The 17,022-nt window shown below is 45.4% G+C and overlaps 1 protein-coding gene across 1 annotated transcript in view; it reads left to right on the top strand.

Moving 5' to 3' along the window:
* The first annotated feature begins 853 nt into the window (after window positions 1–853).
* Window positions 854–17,022, top strand: part of LOC109926515 (calcitonin gene-related peptide type 1 receptor-like) — a 45,420-nt gene continuing 29,251 nt past the window's right edge. Inside the window, exons 1-5 of the mRNA XM_048618820.1 lie at window positions 854–917; window positions 1,932–2,081; window positions 5,041–5,153; window positions 9,385–9,476; window positions 14,973–15,099. Coding sequence (XP_048474777.1) covers window positions 854–917; window positions 1,932–2,081; window positions 5,041–5,153; window positions 9,385–9,476; window positions 14,973–15,099 — 546 coding nt within the window. The remainder of the gene's footprint in view (window positions 918–1,931; window positions 2,082–5,040; window positions 5,154–9,384; window positions 9,477–14,972; window positions 15,100–17,022) is intronic.

The raw sequence follows: 17,022 nt of genomic DNA, 5'->3' as shown, positions 1-17,022 counted from the left end.
CTGTGTGTTACCACACTGTCCTTTCACACTCTGGGACTGTGTGGTACAGTGTGTTATCACACTGCCCTTTCACACTCTGGCACTGGATGGTACATTGGGTTATCACACTGTCCTTTCACGATCTGGGACTGGGTGGTACAGTGTGTTATCACACTGTCCTTTCACATTCTGGGACTGGGTGGTACAGTGGGTTATCACACTGTCCTTTCACACTCTGGGACTGGTTGGTACAGTGGGTTATCGCACTGTCCTTTCACACTCTGTGACTGGGTGGTACAGTGTGTTATCACACTGGCCTTTCACACTCTGGGACTGGGTGTTACAGTGGGATATCACATTGTCCTTTCATGATCTGGGACTGGTTGGTACAATGGGTTATCACACTGTCCTTTCACGATCTGGGACTGGTTGGTACAGTGTGTTATCACACTGTCCTTTCACACTCTGGGACTGGTTGGTACAGTGGGTTATCACACTGTCCTTTCACACTCTGGGACTGGGTGGTACAGTGTGTTATCTCACTGTGCTTTCCCACTCTGGGACTGGGTGTTACAGTGGGTTCTCAGCTGATTAGGATTGTTGCATGTTGATCTGAAAGTTTTAACTCTGATGATGTCATCTGGATATGTGGGCAGAACAAGTCAGCATCTCAAAAGGAGTGAGGCCCAACATCCAAATCTTCCTCATTCTCTGTTACAGTGGCTGCCATATCAATGTAACCTGGAACTAGTTGCCAACATGCAAAAAACTCCCAACCTTGTTTAGTAGAAGAGTCTCTTCTAGTTAGACCAGGAGGAACTTCTCCTCTGCACGCTTGATCATGCATGCCCTGTAGATCCCTGCCAGGAAAGAGATGGCAGCAGCAATCATCATCATGAGTAGCAGCTCAGACAGTGAATGGGCACACCCATACTACAGTAGGCTCAACTCCCACAAACTCAACTGCCTGCCCCCAATAACCTTGGACTCCTTGTCTGTCAAAAATTTACCTTACTCAGCCTTGAATACATTCAATGACTCAGCTCCCACTGTTTTCTGGGGAAGAGAATTCCACAGACTAACAACCCCCTAAAAGGAAAAAAATCGCCTCATTGTCTTAAAAGGGACCTCTCATAAGGGAAAGTGTTTATTCTTAAACTGTGCTGCCTAGTCTTTCCCATAAGAGGAAATATCATCTCAGAATCCATCCTATCCTGTCCCTTCAGGATCCTATATGTTTCAATAAGATCACCTGTCATTCTCCTCAACTCCAACATCCCATTCGCTTTCCTAATCACTTGTACCTGTATACTGATCTTTTTGCAATTCACAGACTAGGATTCCCAGATCCCTCTGGACCTTGGCATTCTGCAGTCTCTCTCTATTTAGATAATATGCTGCTCAGCATGTAACTTCAGCAAGAGACCAGTGCTTGTTAATACCACCAACCTCATCTCTTTGGATGACTCCATTCCCACACCTAGTAATCAGCACCAGCTCTTGCGCTGAAGTCATGAGAATGATTAGCTTGACTGACTTTGACATGGCAGCAATCAAGGGGTGAAAATCTTGAGAAGCTGCCTCTGTGAGAGGCATTGCCCTGACATCCCCTGCCACTGGAGCACTCCAGCACTGGAGGGTCACCTATGGTGTTCTCAGTCAAGTTCCTGATGTTCCACACTCTCTTACTCAGCTTCAACATAGCAGCTGCAGCATGAAGTGACATATTGTTGGTGATTATGGAACCAAGATATGTGAAGCTGTGAACAGCTTTCAGTATCACACTGCCAATTCCGATAGATAGTGGTATTTAGGCCTACACCTTTCTGCCTCAGAGAGAAGAGTGGAAACTACTGGAGCCTGAGGTTGAGAGCCAAGTGAGCAACATGGAACATTTAAGGAGCAATAAGGCTGGGAGGTTTAGAGGAACATTCAGAAAAGTAGTTAAGAAGGAAGTAAACATTTGATATGCTGTGTTTACTACTTTGCAGGTTCTTACTGTAACCGTACCTGGGATGGATGGCTGTGCTGGGATGACTCTTCAGCCAAATCGATGTCTGCACAGCATTGCCCTGATTACTATCAGGTCTTTGATCCTGCAGGCAAGTCTGTAAACTGCTGTTTATCTAATTCCGCTACCAATCATCTCCCGAACATATCTTAACCTTCAGCGCATTACTTTGTGATCTATGACCATGGGCACATACACCACAAAGAGGAAAAACTCAAATAGGGATCCAAATGAAAAGACACACAAACTCTGCACAGTGACAGGCATCAACTTTCTGATTTCAGCTTTGTTGTACATGCTGATTGGACAATTGCAGTCTCAAAACTTCCAAAGGATTTTGAAGTTATTATTGAAATATAGGAACAGGCGGAGGCAATCCGGCTCCTTGAATCTGTTCTGTCGTTCAGTGAGATCAGGGCTGATCAGTGACCTAACTCCATAGGTCTGCCATTGTCCATTATCGCTTAACATCTGTAACAAGTACCCATCATTGTCACTTTTAAGTTTAATTGTTGATTTTGCACAATCACCATTTCAGGATGATAATCCCAACCTCCTCTGGTCCTGTATAGAGGCATAGAATTGTACAGGACGGAAACAGACCCTTTGGTCCAACTCGTCCATGCTGACCCAGATATCCTAAATTAATCTAGTCCCATTTTCCAGCATTCAGCCCATCTCCCTCTAAATCCTTCCTATTCATATACCCATCCAGATGCCTTTTAAATGTTGTAATTGTACCAGTCTCCATCACTTACTCTAGCAGCTCATTCCATACACGCACCACCCTCTGTGTGAAAAAGTTCACCCTTAGGACCTTGTAAATCTTTCCCCTCTTGCCTTAAACTTATGTTTTGGACTCCCCTACCCTGGGAAAAATATCTAAGTAATTTAATAATCTAAGTATCTGGATCTCCAAGTCTCTTTTATTCCTCCACTGTCACGCTTTTCCCTATTTAGACAGTATCCTGTTTGATCCTTTGTTAGTCTAAAATTGATGACCTCACCTTTTCCTACATTCAAATCCATCTGCTAGTTTCGCTTTCCATTTACGCTGTTTACAATGCTGACCATTTTTGTGTCATTGGCACATTTGGATACGTGACTGTTTATCTCATCAATTCAGGGAACAGTTGAGGCCCCAGTACAGCTTCTTGTGGCTCACCATAAGTCACGTCCTGCCAGTTAGAGCACCTATCCATTATCACTGCTCTCTGTCTCCTTCTGCTCAGCCAATTTCCTATCAGGTCAATAAATTTGCTTCAGTTCCATGAACTTGAACTAACAGTCTCTTACAAGTTATTTTTCAATTGCCAACTGAAAATCCACAATCAACACGGTTATCATTAGACTATCTTTTTTTAATTTCCAAATTTTCATTGAATTCAAATTTCACTATCTGCTGTGTTGGGATTTGAACCCATGTCCTCAGAGATTTAGCCTGGAACCCTAGATTACTAGCTGAGTGACGTTATCATTATGCCACCAAATGAATGTGCGCTACAAATACATGGCCTCCCACAGTTATTTCAACTATATTTCCATGCACTCTGCTTCCTGTAAGAACTCCATTCCATTCTTCTAGTTTCTCTATCTGCATTGCCACTATCGTAATGATGCCACATTCCGCACAAGTGTTTCCAACATGTTGCCCTTTCCTCTCAGCCGAGAATTCCTAACCACTGTTAGGCCCCCTCCAATCTGTCTGATCAACTGTCCGCATTTCTGCTCTCGCCATTCCCCTTCCTCCCCTCAACCTCACTTTCAACTCACCAACTTCTAAACACAACATATGATCCTCTGCCATTTCTGCCTGCCCTAGTCCACCTCTCCTCCTACCACATCTTCTTCTGCCCTTCCTTTTTTAGAATCTTGAAGGGCCTGTTCCCTTCGTGACATCCTGCTCCATTCCTCATCACCCCAACACCTCCTTCCTTCCTGACAGCAGCTTCTTGTCCAAGCATGGGAGATACATCACCTGATATTTTATCTCCACTCTTCCCATTGTCCATGGCTTCAAAAACTCTATGGGATGTGAAACAGCAATCCACTTGTACTTCTTTCAATCTGGTCTACTGGGTTTGCAGTTCACAGTGCACCTCAATGCTGGAGAGATAAAATGCAGACTGGGTGACTGCTCTGTGGAACACCTCCATTCAGTTTACAAGTGTGACCTTGAACTCACAGTTATCTGTCATTTTCTTCTCTTTAATTCCACTCGAGTCTCACTGTCCTCTGCCTCCTGTAGTGTTTCAATGAAGCTCAAGCTTTATTTTTAATTAGGCAGTTTACAGCCTTCTGGGCTCAACACTGAATTCACCAAACTCAGATAGTAATGTCTTCATTCTGCGATTCTGCGTCTTTATTCTTTGCGAGTTTTGGGTTCACTGTCTTGTTTTCTATTCTTTTCCTTCTGGACAACACCCAATGAACATTCTGCCATTCACACCTCCTCTAGACATATCCATAGCTTCTTGTTGCTTCACATTGCTTTTGGCCTTGCACCGTGAACCCTTTCATTATTTAATCTTTCCTGCTCCCCATCCTATTAGAGATGTTCCTTTTACCCAACCTCCCCCAACTGCCTCTTTTAAAATCAACCACATTTCTAATTTGCCCCAGTTCTGATGACAGGTTGTCGACCTGAAATGTTAATTCTGTTTCTCTCTCTGTCCACAGGTGCTGATTGACCTACTGAGTATTTCCAGCATCTTCTGTGTTTTTATCTGATATCCCAGTGACAAAATCATTCAGGGGAAGATTGAAGCCACAGCCTCAGCTGCACCCACAATGCAGACACTTGCGACTGATCCAAACCCTGACCTGGATATTGTGTTACGTTCAACTTAATTCATGATCACAACATCAGATTAAACCTCAGTCTGAGTCTCGAAATGCATCACAAAGGCAACCTGTAGTCTAACTCTGCAATATTGTCTACCTGCACATTTTCCTTTCTGTTTGATCCTTTTGCTTTTTGATGTAACTCAAAACTTCAAGAATAGTGAGGTATCTTTGAACTGTCTGCAACTCTGTCTTTACCCTTTTAGAAAAGGCAACCAAGATCTGTACTGAAAATGGAAAGTGGTATCGACACCCTTCAAGCAATCGAATATGGACCAACTACACCCAGTGTACAGCCCAAACCATGGGCAAGGTCAAGGTGAGGGATTCTGCTGAATTTTGTGGTTCTTTCATGAGAAACTGTAAGCTGTATCCATTCATTCTCTTGAATGGCTGGTGCATGATGCCTGCTGTGGTGGCATTTGCCTGCAATTTGTTACATTTAAAGGCAACACCAATTGAAAAAGCAGCACCAACCGAAGAAGGATAGGTATTTTGTGCAGGCCTCACTTGTATGGTGTCAATTGCTTCCGGAGGAGATGGTGAGACCTCTAGTCATTGACCTGGTATCTCCTGAATGCTAGGACATGTTAGTAACTACACTGTTCAGGGACAGGGATTTGAGCCAATGAAAGGCATGGACCCAAGACAGGGAGAGGAAATCCAGACCCGCCAAACCAGGCAACATCCTGATGAACTGTTTCTGTACCCTCTCCAAAGCCTTCACATCCTTCTGGTAGTGTGGCAACCAGAACTGTACACAATATTCCAAGTATGGTCTAACTAAAGTTCTATACAGCTGCAACATGACTTGTCAATTTTTGCATTCTGCCCTGACCGATGAAGCCAAGCATGCCATATGCCTTCTTGACCACTTTATCCTCTTGCGTTGTCACTTTCAGGAAACTGTGGACCTGTATGCCTAGATCCCTCTATATGTTGATGCTACTAAGGGTTCTGCCATTTACTGTATAATTCCCTCCCACATTAGACCTTCCACAATGCATCCCCTCACATTTATCGGGATTAAACTCCATCTGCCATTTCTCCTTCCAAGTCTCCAGCCTATCTATATCCTCCTGTATCTTCTGGCAATTCTCCACACTAACCAGAACTCCCCTAATCTTTGTGTCGTCCACAAACTTACTAATCAGGCCACATACATTCTCTTCCAAATTATTCATATATATTACAAACAACAGGAGTCTCAGCACTGATCCCTGTGGAGCACCACTAGTCACAGATCTCCAGTCAGAAAAATACCCTTCTACTGCTACTCTCTGTCTTCTATGACCAAGCCAGCTCTGTGTCCATCTTACCAGCTCACCATGGATCCCATGTAAATACACTTTCTGTATCAGCTTGCCATGAGGGGCCTTATAGACATATAGACAACATTTACTGCCCTGCCCTTACCAATCGTCTTTGTCACTTCCTCCAAAACCTCAATCAACTTTGTGAGACACATTCTCGCCCGCACAAAGCTATGCTGCGCATCGTTAATAAATCCATATTTTTCCAAATGTGGGTAAATCCTGTCCCTAAGAACCTTCTCCACTAATTTCCCTACCAATGATGTAAGGCTCACTGGCCTGTAATTTCCCAGATTATCCTGTTGTCCTTCTTAAACCAAGGAACAACACTGGCAATTCTCCAGTCCGCTGGGACCTCGCCTGTGACTAAAGAGGATACAAAGGATTTTGTACAAGGCCCTAACAATTTCCTCACCTGCCTCCCTCAGCATTCTGGGATAGATCCCATCAGGTCCTGGGGACTTATCTACCTTATGCTTTTCAAAACATCTAACAGCGTTTTTATATTGACATGCCCTAAAAATTCAACATACCCATTCTCAGACTCACCACCCAACCATACCCTTCTCGTTTGTGAAAACTGATATGAAGTATTTGTTAAGGACTCCACCAGGTTAACACTTCATTTTGAGGTAGACAAACAGAAGGCTGGAAAAACACAGCAAGCCAGGCAGCATCTAGAGGAGGAGAAGTCAACTTTTCGGGTATTACCCTTCTTCAGGACTCCAGTCCTCCAGATGCTGCCTGGTTTGCTGTGTTTTTCCAGCCTCCTGTTTGTCTACCTTGGATTCTAGCATCTGCAGTTTTTTTTTTCTCTCTAGCCATTTTTAGATATGCCTGGTGCTGCTCCTGGCATGCCCTCCTACACTCATCATTGAACCAGGGTTGATCCCCTAGTTTGATGGTAATGGTTCAGTGGGGGATATGCCGGGCCATGAGGTTACAGATTGTGCCGGAGTAAAATTCTGCTGCTGTTCATGGCCCACAGTGCCTCAAGGATGCCCAGTCTTGAGTTGCAAGATCTGTGTGAAGTCTGTCCCATGTAGCATAGTGATAGAACCACACAACACAATGGAGAGTATTCTCAATGTGAAAGCGGGACTTTGTCTCCACAATGTCTGTGTGGTGGTCACTCTGTCATGGACAGATGCATCTGCAGCCGGCAAATTAGTAAGGATGAGATCAAGTATGTTTTTCCCTTTTCTTGGTTCCCTCACCACCTGCTGCAGACCCAAGCTATGTCCTTTAGGACCCAACCATATGAAATGAAAGATGGGACAGAAAGCCTGGTGTTTCAGAGCCATGATAATGGTGCAAGGCTATCACTCAGGTGTTATCACCCCTCCCAGTATGATAGGAAGAACATGGGCTCAGGCATAACCACAACTTTTACAAATGATTCGAAACTCCAAACTGCTAAGAGACTGAGAGGAGGACAGCAAAAGATCGAGGGGCAATGGACAGACTGCTAGAACGGCCTGACAAGTTCCAGATTAAACTTAACGCAGATATATGTGAACTGATAGTATTTTGCGGGAAGAATTGGAGAGACAACATAAAATAGAAGGCACAGTTACATATGGGATGCTGGATGGGAGAGGGTGATGATTACAATTGAATAGATGTGGGGGCCTATGCTGAGAGCACAGCCTTGGATTTATCGGCAGAGAAATCAAGTTCCAATGTTAGGAGCTTTGCCAAGACTTTACAAAACACCTGATAGGCTGGAGAATGGTGTTTATTTCTTGTAATATTAAGGAGGATATTAAAATCTGGGCAAGAGAGGAAACATGAGCAGAGGAGTTGGAGACTGAGCAAATCTCCCTCTACACTGTCCCTATCAAAGAGTCACAGGACACGTAAAGCACTGTGTTAGATACAGAGTGAAGTTATCTCTACTCTTTTAAAACGTAAGTAAAACTTCCTCTTGAATGTTCCCGCTCAAACATCCCTGGGACAGTTACAGCAGGAGGTTAGATACACAGTAAAGCTCCCTCTAAACTGTTCCCATCAAACACTCCCAGGACAGAGACAGCACAGGGTTAGGTATGGAGTAAAGGTCTCTACACTGTCCCCCGTCAAACATTCCTGGGACAAGGATAGCTTAGGATTAGATACTGAATAAAGCTCCCTCTAAACTGTCCCCCCCAATCAAACAGTCCCAAGACAGGGACAGCGTGGGGTTAGATACAGAGTAAAGCTCTCTCTACCCTGTCCCCCATCAAACACTCCCAGGGACAGGGAGAGAATGAGGTTAGACACAGAGTAACGACCCCTCTACACTGCCCCCATCACACACTCCCAGGACAGGGACAGCATGGGGTTATTTAGAGACGAAAGCTCTTTGTAGACTGTCCCCCATTAAACATTCCCATGACAGTGGCAGCATGGGGTTAGAAACAGAGAAAAGCTGCCTCTATACTGTCTCCCAGCAAACACTCCCAGGACAGGGATAGCATGGTGTTAGATACAGAGTAAAACTCGCTCTGCACTGTCCGCCCCCCATCAAATACTCCCAAGACAGGGACAGCATGGGGTTAGATAGTGAGTGCAGCTCATTCCACACTGTCCCCTCCATCAAACACTCCCAGGACAGGCACAGCACATGGTTAGATACAGGGTAAAGCTTCCTCTACACTTTTTCCCATCAAACACTCACAGGACAGGGACCACATGGGGTTTAATATAGTGTAAAGCTCTCGCTACACTGTCCCCGCATCAAACACTCTCAGGACAGGGACAACATGGGGTTAGATACAGAGTAAAGCTGCCTCTATGCTGTCCCAATCAAACACTCCCTGGACGGGGACAGCATAGGGTTAGATACACAGTAAATCTCCTTCTACACTGTCCCCCTCAAACATTACAAGAGTGGAAGTGCTCGAAGTTAGCTGCTGGAGACCATTATCTGTCCTGTTCACCAGAGCACAGCAAGCCAGGTTTGCTGCAGTTGGTTTCTGTTGGCTGGGTGTCACTCTGATGTTTGCGTTGGAATGTTGCTTTCAAATGGGACAGTCAAGGCTGTTGGATGTTAACTTGGCCCTGGATGGCTCCATAACGATGCTGCAAAAGCATGTGTTCAGCATCTCATGTGGGCCAGTGGAGAGAACATTGCTGTCTGAAATGTTTAACATTAAACTACAGGGGACTGTGATGTTTAGTGGCATGTGTTTTTGTTGATCTTCGATACAGGAATGCAAATGGCTCTTTCACACTTCTGTCTTTCTATATTTGCAGACAGTATGGAACCTCTATTATTCGGCTATTACAGGTCATGTGATTTCTATCGTGTGCTTACTGCTTGCCTTGTCTATATTCTACTACTTCAAGTAAGTTTACAATTTGACAAGTTTTCTCCTAGAATTACTGAATCATTCGCCCTCATGTTTGTTGCTATACCACTTTAAATAAGCTGGCCAGGCAGAACCAAACTTGGGAAGCACAGTACCATGTCTTGAAAATGATGCCATAGTCAATCTACCACGCAGCAGGCAATGCCATTTTCTGCTGAGGATTAACACAACCAGCAGGGCAGGACCTGCTCCCTGACTGTCTGTCAGGCATCTCCCAGTCTGGCATCTGGAGTTAGAGCATTCAGGTCTGAAACAGGCAGCATATTCATTTTGATTGGTGATGAGAGCAGAGCCAATTCCCCATGATTCCCAGCAGCCAGGTGACTAGCTGGTTAGATGGTTGAACTGAGAGTTTCGCTGTCATTTATTTTCATGCGCGCTGGTTGAGCCTGTCAGGAGAGAAATATGTTCAATCAGGTTTTAATTTGGACATTAAATCTGGCAGCAGATATCTTTCACTCTGTTTCTCCAAAGACTTTGAACTCTGCCACTTCTCTTCATGTAATTCATGCTTGCATCATGACTATTTCATTGAAAATATTTACAATAATTTTCCATTTATCCCATGCTCTCTTCATTCCCTCACACTCTTTAATATCCCACCCAGTCTAATCCTGCTCCCAATTTCCTCCCTGTTCCCTTTTATATCTCAGAATGTATAATCCCACTCTTGTTTTCATTCTTGACAGCCTTTAGCATCCCACACAGAGTAATCACATTCTTCCAGTATTTCTCCACACCATTTAATATCCCACCCAGTCAACTCCCCCTCTTCCCCTTCATTTCCCACATCCTTTAATATTCCGCCCAGTTTAGTCCCACTCACCCCTCACACCTGACACCATTAAAAATCCCACTCAGTTCAAAGTTTTTGAGAAGATTTGTAGCTCGGGTTGTGGATGAGGTTGTAGACTTGCTCACCGAGCCGGTGTGTTTGACTGTAGACGTTTCGTCACCCAGCTAGGTAACACTGTCAGTGCGCCTCTGGTGAAGCGTTGGTGTTCAGACCTGCTTGATATTTATATGCCTCAGTTTGTTGGGGTGGTTGGTATCACTTCTGGTTCTGTTTCTCAGTGGTTTGTATAATGGGTCCAGGTCAGTGTATTTGTTGATGGAGTTCCAGTTGGAATGCCAGGCCTCCAGGAATTCCCTGGCATGTCTCTTTGGCTCGTGCTATTATGGATGTGTTGTCCCAGTTGACATTAAACTGGACCCGATATACAAACCACTGAAGAACAAAACTGGAAGTAATATCAACCACCCCAGCAAACCGAGGCATATAAATAACAAGCGGGACAGAACACCAACGCTTCACCGGAGGCGCACTGATGGTGTTACCCAGCAGGGTGACTAAACGTCTTCAACGAAACACACCGGCTTGGTGAGCAAATCTGCAACGTCATCCCATCCAGTCTCATCCCACTCTCCCCACTCACTCCCCGCATCCTTTTCTTTTCCTGCTTCCAGTAAATCTCTCTCCTTCCTTTTTATACCGTGAATGAAGTGCACCACAACTATGGGTTTTGGCAGAGAATTTTTTAAAATTCATTTGTGGGATGTGAGCATCACTGGCTGGGCCCAGCATTTATTGCCCATCCCTAGTTGCCCCTTGAGAAGGTGGGAGTGAGCTGCCTTCTTGAACTGCTGCAGTGCATGTGCTGTAGGTTGACCCACAATGTCCTTAGGGAGGGAATTCCAGGATTTTGATCCAGTGACAGTGAAGGAACATTTCCAAGTCAGGATGGTGAATGGCTAGGAGGTGGGGGTTCCCATATATCTGCTGCTCTTGTCCTCTTAGATGGAAGTGGTCGTGGGTTTGGAAGGACTTGTCTGAGGATCTTTGGTGAATTTCTGCAGTGCATCTTGTAGATACTACACAGTGCTGCTACTGAGCGTCGGTGGTGGGGGGAGTGGATGCTTGTGGATGTGGTGCCAATCAAGCTGGAGCTGCTTTGTCCTGGATAGTGTCAAGTTTCTTGAGCATTGTTGGGGCTGCACCCATCCAGGCAAGTGGGGAGTATACCATCACGTTCCTGACTTGTGCCTTGTAGATGGTGGACAGGCTTGAGGAGTCAGGAGATGAGTTACTCGCTGCAGTATTCCCAGCTTCTGGCCTGCTCTTGTTTCTGGTCAATGTTGATAGGGTTGTTGATAGTGGGGGATTCAATGATGGTAACACCGTTGAATGCCAATGGGTGGTGGATAGATTGTCTCTTATTGGTGATGGTCATAGCCTGACATTTGTGTGGCGCAAATGTTACTTGCCATTTGTCAGGCCAAGCCTGGATATTGTCCAGATCTTGTTGCATTTGAACATGGACTGCTTCAGTGTCTGAGGAGTCGCGAATGGTGCTGAACATTGTGCAATCATCAGCGAACATCCCCACTTCTGACCTTATGATGGAGGGAAGGTCATTGATGAAGCAGCTGAAGATGATTGGGCCGAGGACACTACCCTGAGGAACTCCTGCAGAGATGCCCTGGAGCTGAGATGATTGACCTCCAACAACCGCGACCATCTGCCTCTGTGTCAAGTATGACTCCAGCCAGCGGAGAGTTTGCTCCGATACACATTGATTCCAGTTTTGCTAGGGCTCCTTGATGCCACCCCTGGCTGAATGCAGCCTTGATATCAAGGGCTGTCAGTCTCCCTTCACCTCTGGAATTCAGCTCTTTTGTCCATGTTTGAACCAAGGCTGTAATGAGGTCAGGAGCTGAGTGGCCCTGGTGGAACCCAAACTGGACGTCACTGAGCAGGTGCTGCTTGAGAGCACTGTTGATGACACCTTAGAAATAGAATCATAGAAACCCATTCGGCCCAACAAGTCCACCTGCCCCTCTGAAGAGGAGCATCCCACCCTGACCCATTCCCTCACCCCTATCCCTACAATTTTCCCTTGTCTAACCCACCTAACCTAAACACCCCTGAACACAATGGACAATTTAAGCATGGCCAATCCACCTAACCTCCACATCTTTGGACTGTGGGATGAAACCGGAGCACCCAGAGGAAACGCACACAGACACGGGGAGAATGTGCAAACTCCACACAGACAGTCACCCGAGGGTGGAATCGAACCCGGGTCCCTGGCACTGTGAGGCAGCAGTGCTAACCACTGAGCCACCGTGCCGCCCAATCACTTTACTGATGATCGAGGGTAGACTGACAGGACGGTAATTGGCCGGGTTGGATTTGTCCTGCTCTTTACGTACAGGACATACCTGGGCAATTTTCAACATTTTTGGGTAAATGCCATTGTAACTGTACTGGAACAGCTTGGCTAGGGGAGTAGCAAGTTCTGGAGCACAAGTCTTCACTACTATTGCTGGAATGTTGTCAGGACCCATAGCCTTTGTAGTATCCAGTGTCTCCAACCGTTTCTTGAGATCACGTGGAATGAATCGAATTGGCTGAAGACTGGTATCTGTAATGCTGGGGACCATTGGAGGAGGCTGAGATGGATCATCCACTCGGCACTTCTGGCTGAAGATTGCTGCCAATGCTTCAGCCTTATCTTTTGCACTGATGTGCTGGGCTCTTCCATCATTGAGAATGGGGATATTTGTGGAGCCTCCTCCTCCAGTGAGTTGTTTAATTGTCCACCACCATTCACGACTGGATGTGGCAGGACTGCAGAGCTTAGATCTGATCTGTTGGCTGTCGGATCGCTCAGCGCTGTCTATCACTTGCTGCTTTCGCTGTTTGGCGTGCAAGTAGTCCTGTTTGGTAGCTTCACCAGGTTGGCACCTCATCTTCAAGTTTGCCTGGTGCTGCTCCTGGCATGCCATCCTGCACTCTCCGTTGAACCAGGGCTGATCCCCTGGCTTGATGGTGATGGTTGAGTGGGGGATATGCCGGGCCATGAGGTTACAGATTGTGCTGGAGTACAATTCTGCTGCTGTTGATGGCCCACAGTGCCTCATGGATGCCCAGTTGAGTTGCCAGATCTGTGTGAAGTCTGTCCCATTTAGCACGGTGATAGTGCCACACAACACGATGGAGGGTATTCTCAATGTGAAGACGGGACTTTGTCTCCACGAGGACTGTGCGATGGTCACTCTTACCTATACTGTCATGGACAGATGCAACTGCAGCTGGCAGATTGGTAAGGATGAGGTCAAGTATGTTTTCCCCTCTTGGTTCCCTCACCATCTGCTGCAGACCCAGTCTATCAGCTATGTCCTTTAGGGCCCAACCAGCTCGATCTGTAGTACTGCTGCTGAGCCACTCCTGGTGGTGGACATTGAAATCCCCCACCCAGAGTACATTTTGTGCCCTTACCACCCTCAGTGCTTCCTCTAAGTGTTGTTCAACATTGAGGAGTGCTGATTCATCAGCTGAGGGAGGACGGTATGTGGTAATCAGCAGGAGGTTTGCTTGCCCATGTTTAACCTGAAGCCATGAGACTTCATGGGGTCCAGAGTCAATGTTAAGGACTCCCAGAGCAACTCCCTCCCGACTCTATACCACTGTGCTATCACCTCTGTTGGGTCTGTCCTGCTGTTGGGACAGGACATATCCAGGGATGGTGATGGTGGTGTCTGGGACATTGTCAGTAAGGTATGATTCTATGAGTATTACTATGTCAGGCCGTTGCTTGACTAGTCTGTGAGACAGCTCTCCCAATTTTGGCACTACCCCCAGATGTTAGTGAGGAGGATTTTGCACGGTTGACTGGGCTGTTTCTGCTGTTCTCTTTTCCAGTGCCTCGGTCGATGCCAGGTGATCCGTCTGGTTTCATTTCTTTGAGACTCTGTAGCGTTTGGTACTACTGAATGGCTTGCAACGCCGTTTCAGAGGGCAATTGAGAGTCAACCACATTACTGCGGGTCTCGAGTTGAGACGGTGTTCATGAGCTGTCTTCTTGATCCGCTAGAATCTATTTGGTGTAGGCCATTTTCCCATTAAGGAGGGAGTTCCAGCTAAATGGTCACAAAAACATATCATTGAGCAGTAAAATCACTGGAGTCAATGTTTCTTGTGATCTGTGATCGCATACACAACCCGACTGGAAGGCCCAAGACATGCCCAGAATTGAGCTGTGAACCTTAATGGAATAATCCAGGTGTGTTGATGGAACTCTGCCCCAGATATCATTCCCCCAACCTTGATGAGCTTTCCAATTTTGGGAGCTTTGGACTGTCAGCCACATCCCAGGGAGTAGAGTGAATGGGAACTTCAATCTATCATGATGCAGAACAAACTAGCAAGGCTGTTCCTGCCCCCACCTCCCCACCCGCCATTGAACCCATGAGGCTGCAACTGTGGCCCTAGTTGATCAGTGCCACTCAGATGTTGATGGACTATTTGACTGTATTGGGCATCATACCCCGCTTCAGCATGTCCTCATGGATGGCCTCCATTTTGTAGCAAGAATCTCATTGTTAGTAAGGCAGTGTTCTTCCAGTGAGGTCAGGCATGAAGCTCAATCTCACCCTAACTCTGAAACACAATCTTGTTTCATCCTGCAGGAGTCTCAGCTGCCAGAGGATCTCACTGCACAAAAACCTCTTCGTATCGTACATCCTCAACTCCATCGTCAGCATCATTTGGCTGAAGGTTGTGGCCAATAACCAGGATTTGGTATCTAGGAACCCTGTAAGTCTGAGCTGCTTTGAAAGAAACTTCATTGTTGCATTGAGAGCCGCAAGCGCAGTCTCTTGGTGCTGCACTTCACTGTTTTCTTATCATCATATTTACCCCAACAAAAGGGCAAGAGCTGAGCACCACAGAGCAAGAAGGCAGCAACTTCAGCCTGTCTGAGCACCATGCACAACTTGAAATGCCACCATCTTTGCGAAACCGCAATCAAACATTTGCTCTCTTACAAATGCCCAAACTTGCGCTGAAGACCTGTGCTAAAACACATTGGCAAAGTCATCTATGCCGGCTGAGAATGGTTAAATGATAACTGTGAGCTACATTGCTATCAATCACGTGCAAAATCAATTAGCCCTGAAACTGTGTCCAGGCCACTTGTCTGTTAGCACTCTGTTTAGATGAATGCAATTGCACTTTAGTGGGCTTGCTGTCTTGCCATAGTTATGTGACTTCTACCTCTGCTGTGAATGCCTTTGTGTGCAGTTGGTGATAGACTTTACGCATTCATAACATGATATCAGGGTGGTGCAACTGTAAATGTATGGCTTTTCAGAGCTGTAAGAGAGATAGCTACTGTGAAAAAGACAGAAATGAAAATGTTAAAAAAGCCTGTAACTGGGAGGGTCAAAATGGCTGTAAATTTTCCACTTCCTGTTGCTTTGGTAAGGAAAGGAGGTATGAGAGAGAATTGGATTTATTTTCCTTTCTCAATGGCAAAACTGTAAAACAACAACATGTTGAATTTTTAAAATCTGAACTTAGAAGACTTTCAAACTTGCTTTTCATATGCTGGTGAATAAAGTGCTACAAGCTGTATTGCAACCTAGATTTTGAGGAGCAGAAAAGCCAGACTGAAGACATTTTTCAAGCTTTCACTGCATACTTTGAACTTATTAATGTTGCATATGAATGGTTTATGGTTAATATCAGAGCTCAAAGGGTGAGGAAAACTAATTCATCAGTATATGGCCCACTGATACATCTAGGTAAGTGTATTTGAACAACTGGAAGATGACCTTTTCAAGAAAGGATTACCTGAGGCATAAAAGATCCCATCGTGAAAGTATATCTGCTGAGATGGAGATATCTATTTTCAAGAAAGAATTCAAGATGTGCAGAAACTCTGAGGTTGTCAATCATCAACTAGAACATATTAGGAGAACAGACAAGGTTTTACATTGTGCTGAGAGACATTCCAGGAGGATGAGAACAACAGATTGGGAAAAGGAAAAACTATTTGAAGAGGAGCCAGTAGAAAGATCAAGGCCAGAGGACAGGATGTAGATATTGCAGACAGCATCACACAACCGAAAAGCACATACAGCATGAAGAAAGCAGTGATCTAAATGCAAGAGGCTTAATGACTCGGGAGACTAATCCAAGTCCAAGTATTTGGCTAGAAAAGGGCAAAGCAAGTGTGTAAAGGTGGCTGCTGAAGAGATGTCAGCCAATGGTAATAATGCATCACTCTACTTCATACAACAGATTGGCATTATCTGCTTTAAAGGTGATAAATGGTTTGTGCCTGTTAGAACGATGACTGCAGAAAGACAGCATCAGGGTGAAGTGTTGATAGACACCGGTGCTTTGTACAACATCATGAGCTTTGCAGGCCTGTGTGAAGTGGCTCAAGATGGTTAACTTAAAAGTGAAGCCCTCAAAGGTAAGGTTCAGTCTTTATGTTGGAATATGATCCTTATCATAAGAGGCCAAATGAAGCTGGGAGCCCAGTACAATGGGAAGAATGAAGAACTGGAGTTCCAGAGAATGGACATTAAGTAAAATCTATCCATCTCACCTGAAACAAGTTGGAAGTTCAGACTGGTAACCCTTATCATGCCAGAAGATATTTTCAGTGTTTTGCAGGGCAACGTACTGCTGAACAGATCCTAGACAATTACAAAGATAACACAGTGTGGA

The sequence above is a fragment of the Rhincodon typus genome, chromosome 41 (genome assembly GCF_021869965.1).
Source record: "Rhincodon typus isolate 14 chromosome 41, sRhiTyp1.1, whole genome shotgun sequence".
Classification (NCBI taxonomy): domain Eukaryota; kingdom Metazoa; phylum Chordata; class Chondrichthyes; order Orectolobiformes; family Rhincodontidae; genus Rhincodon; species Rhincodon typus.
Note: the sequence above shows the minus strand (reverse complement) of the source record. Positions and strands in the feature narration are given on the sequence as shown.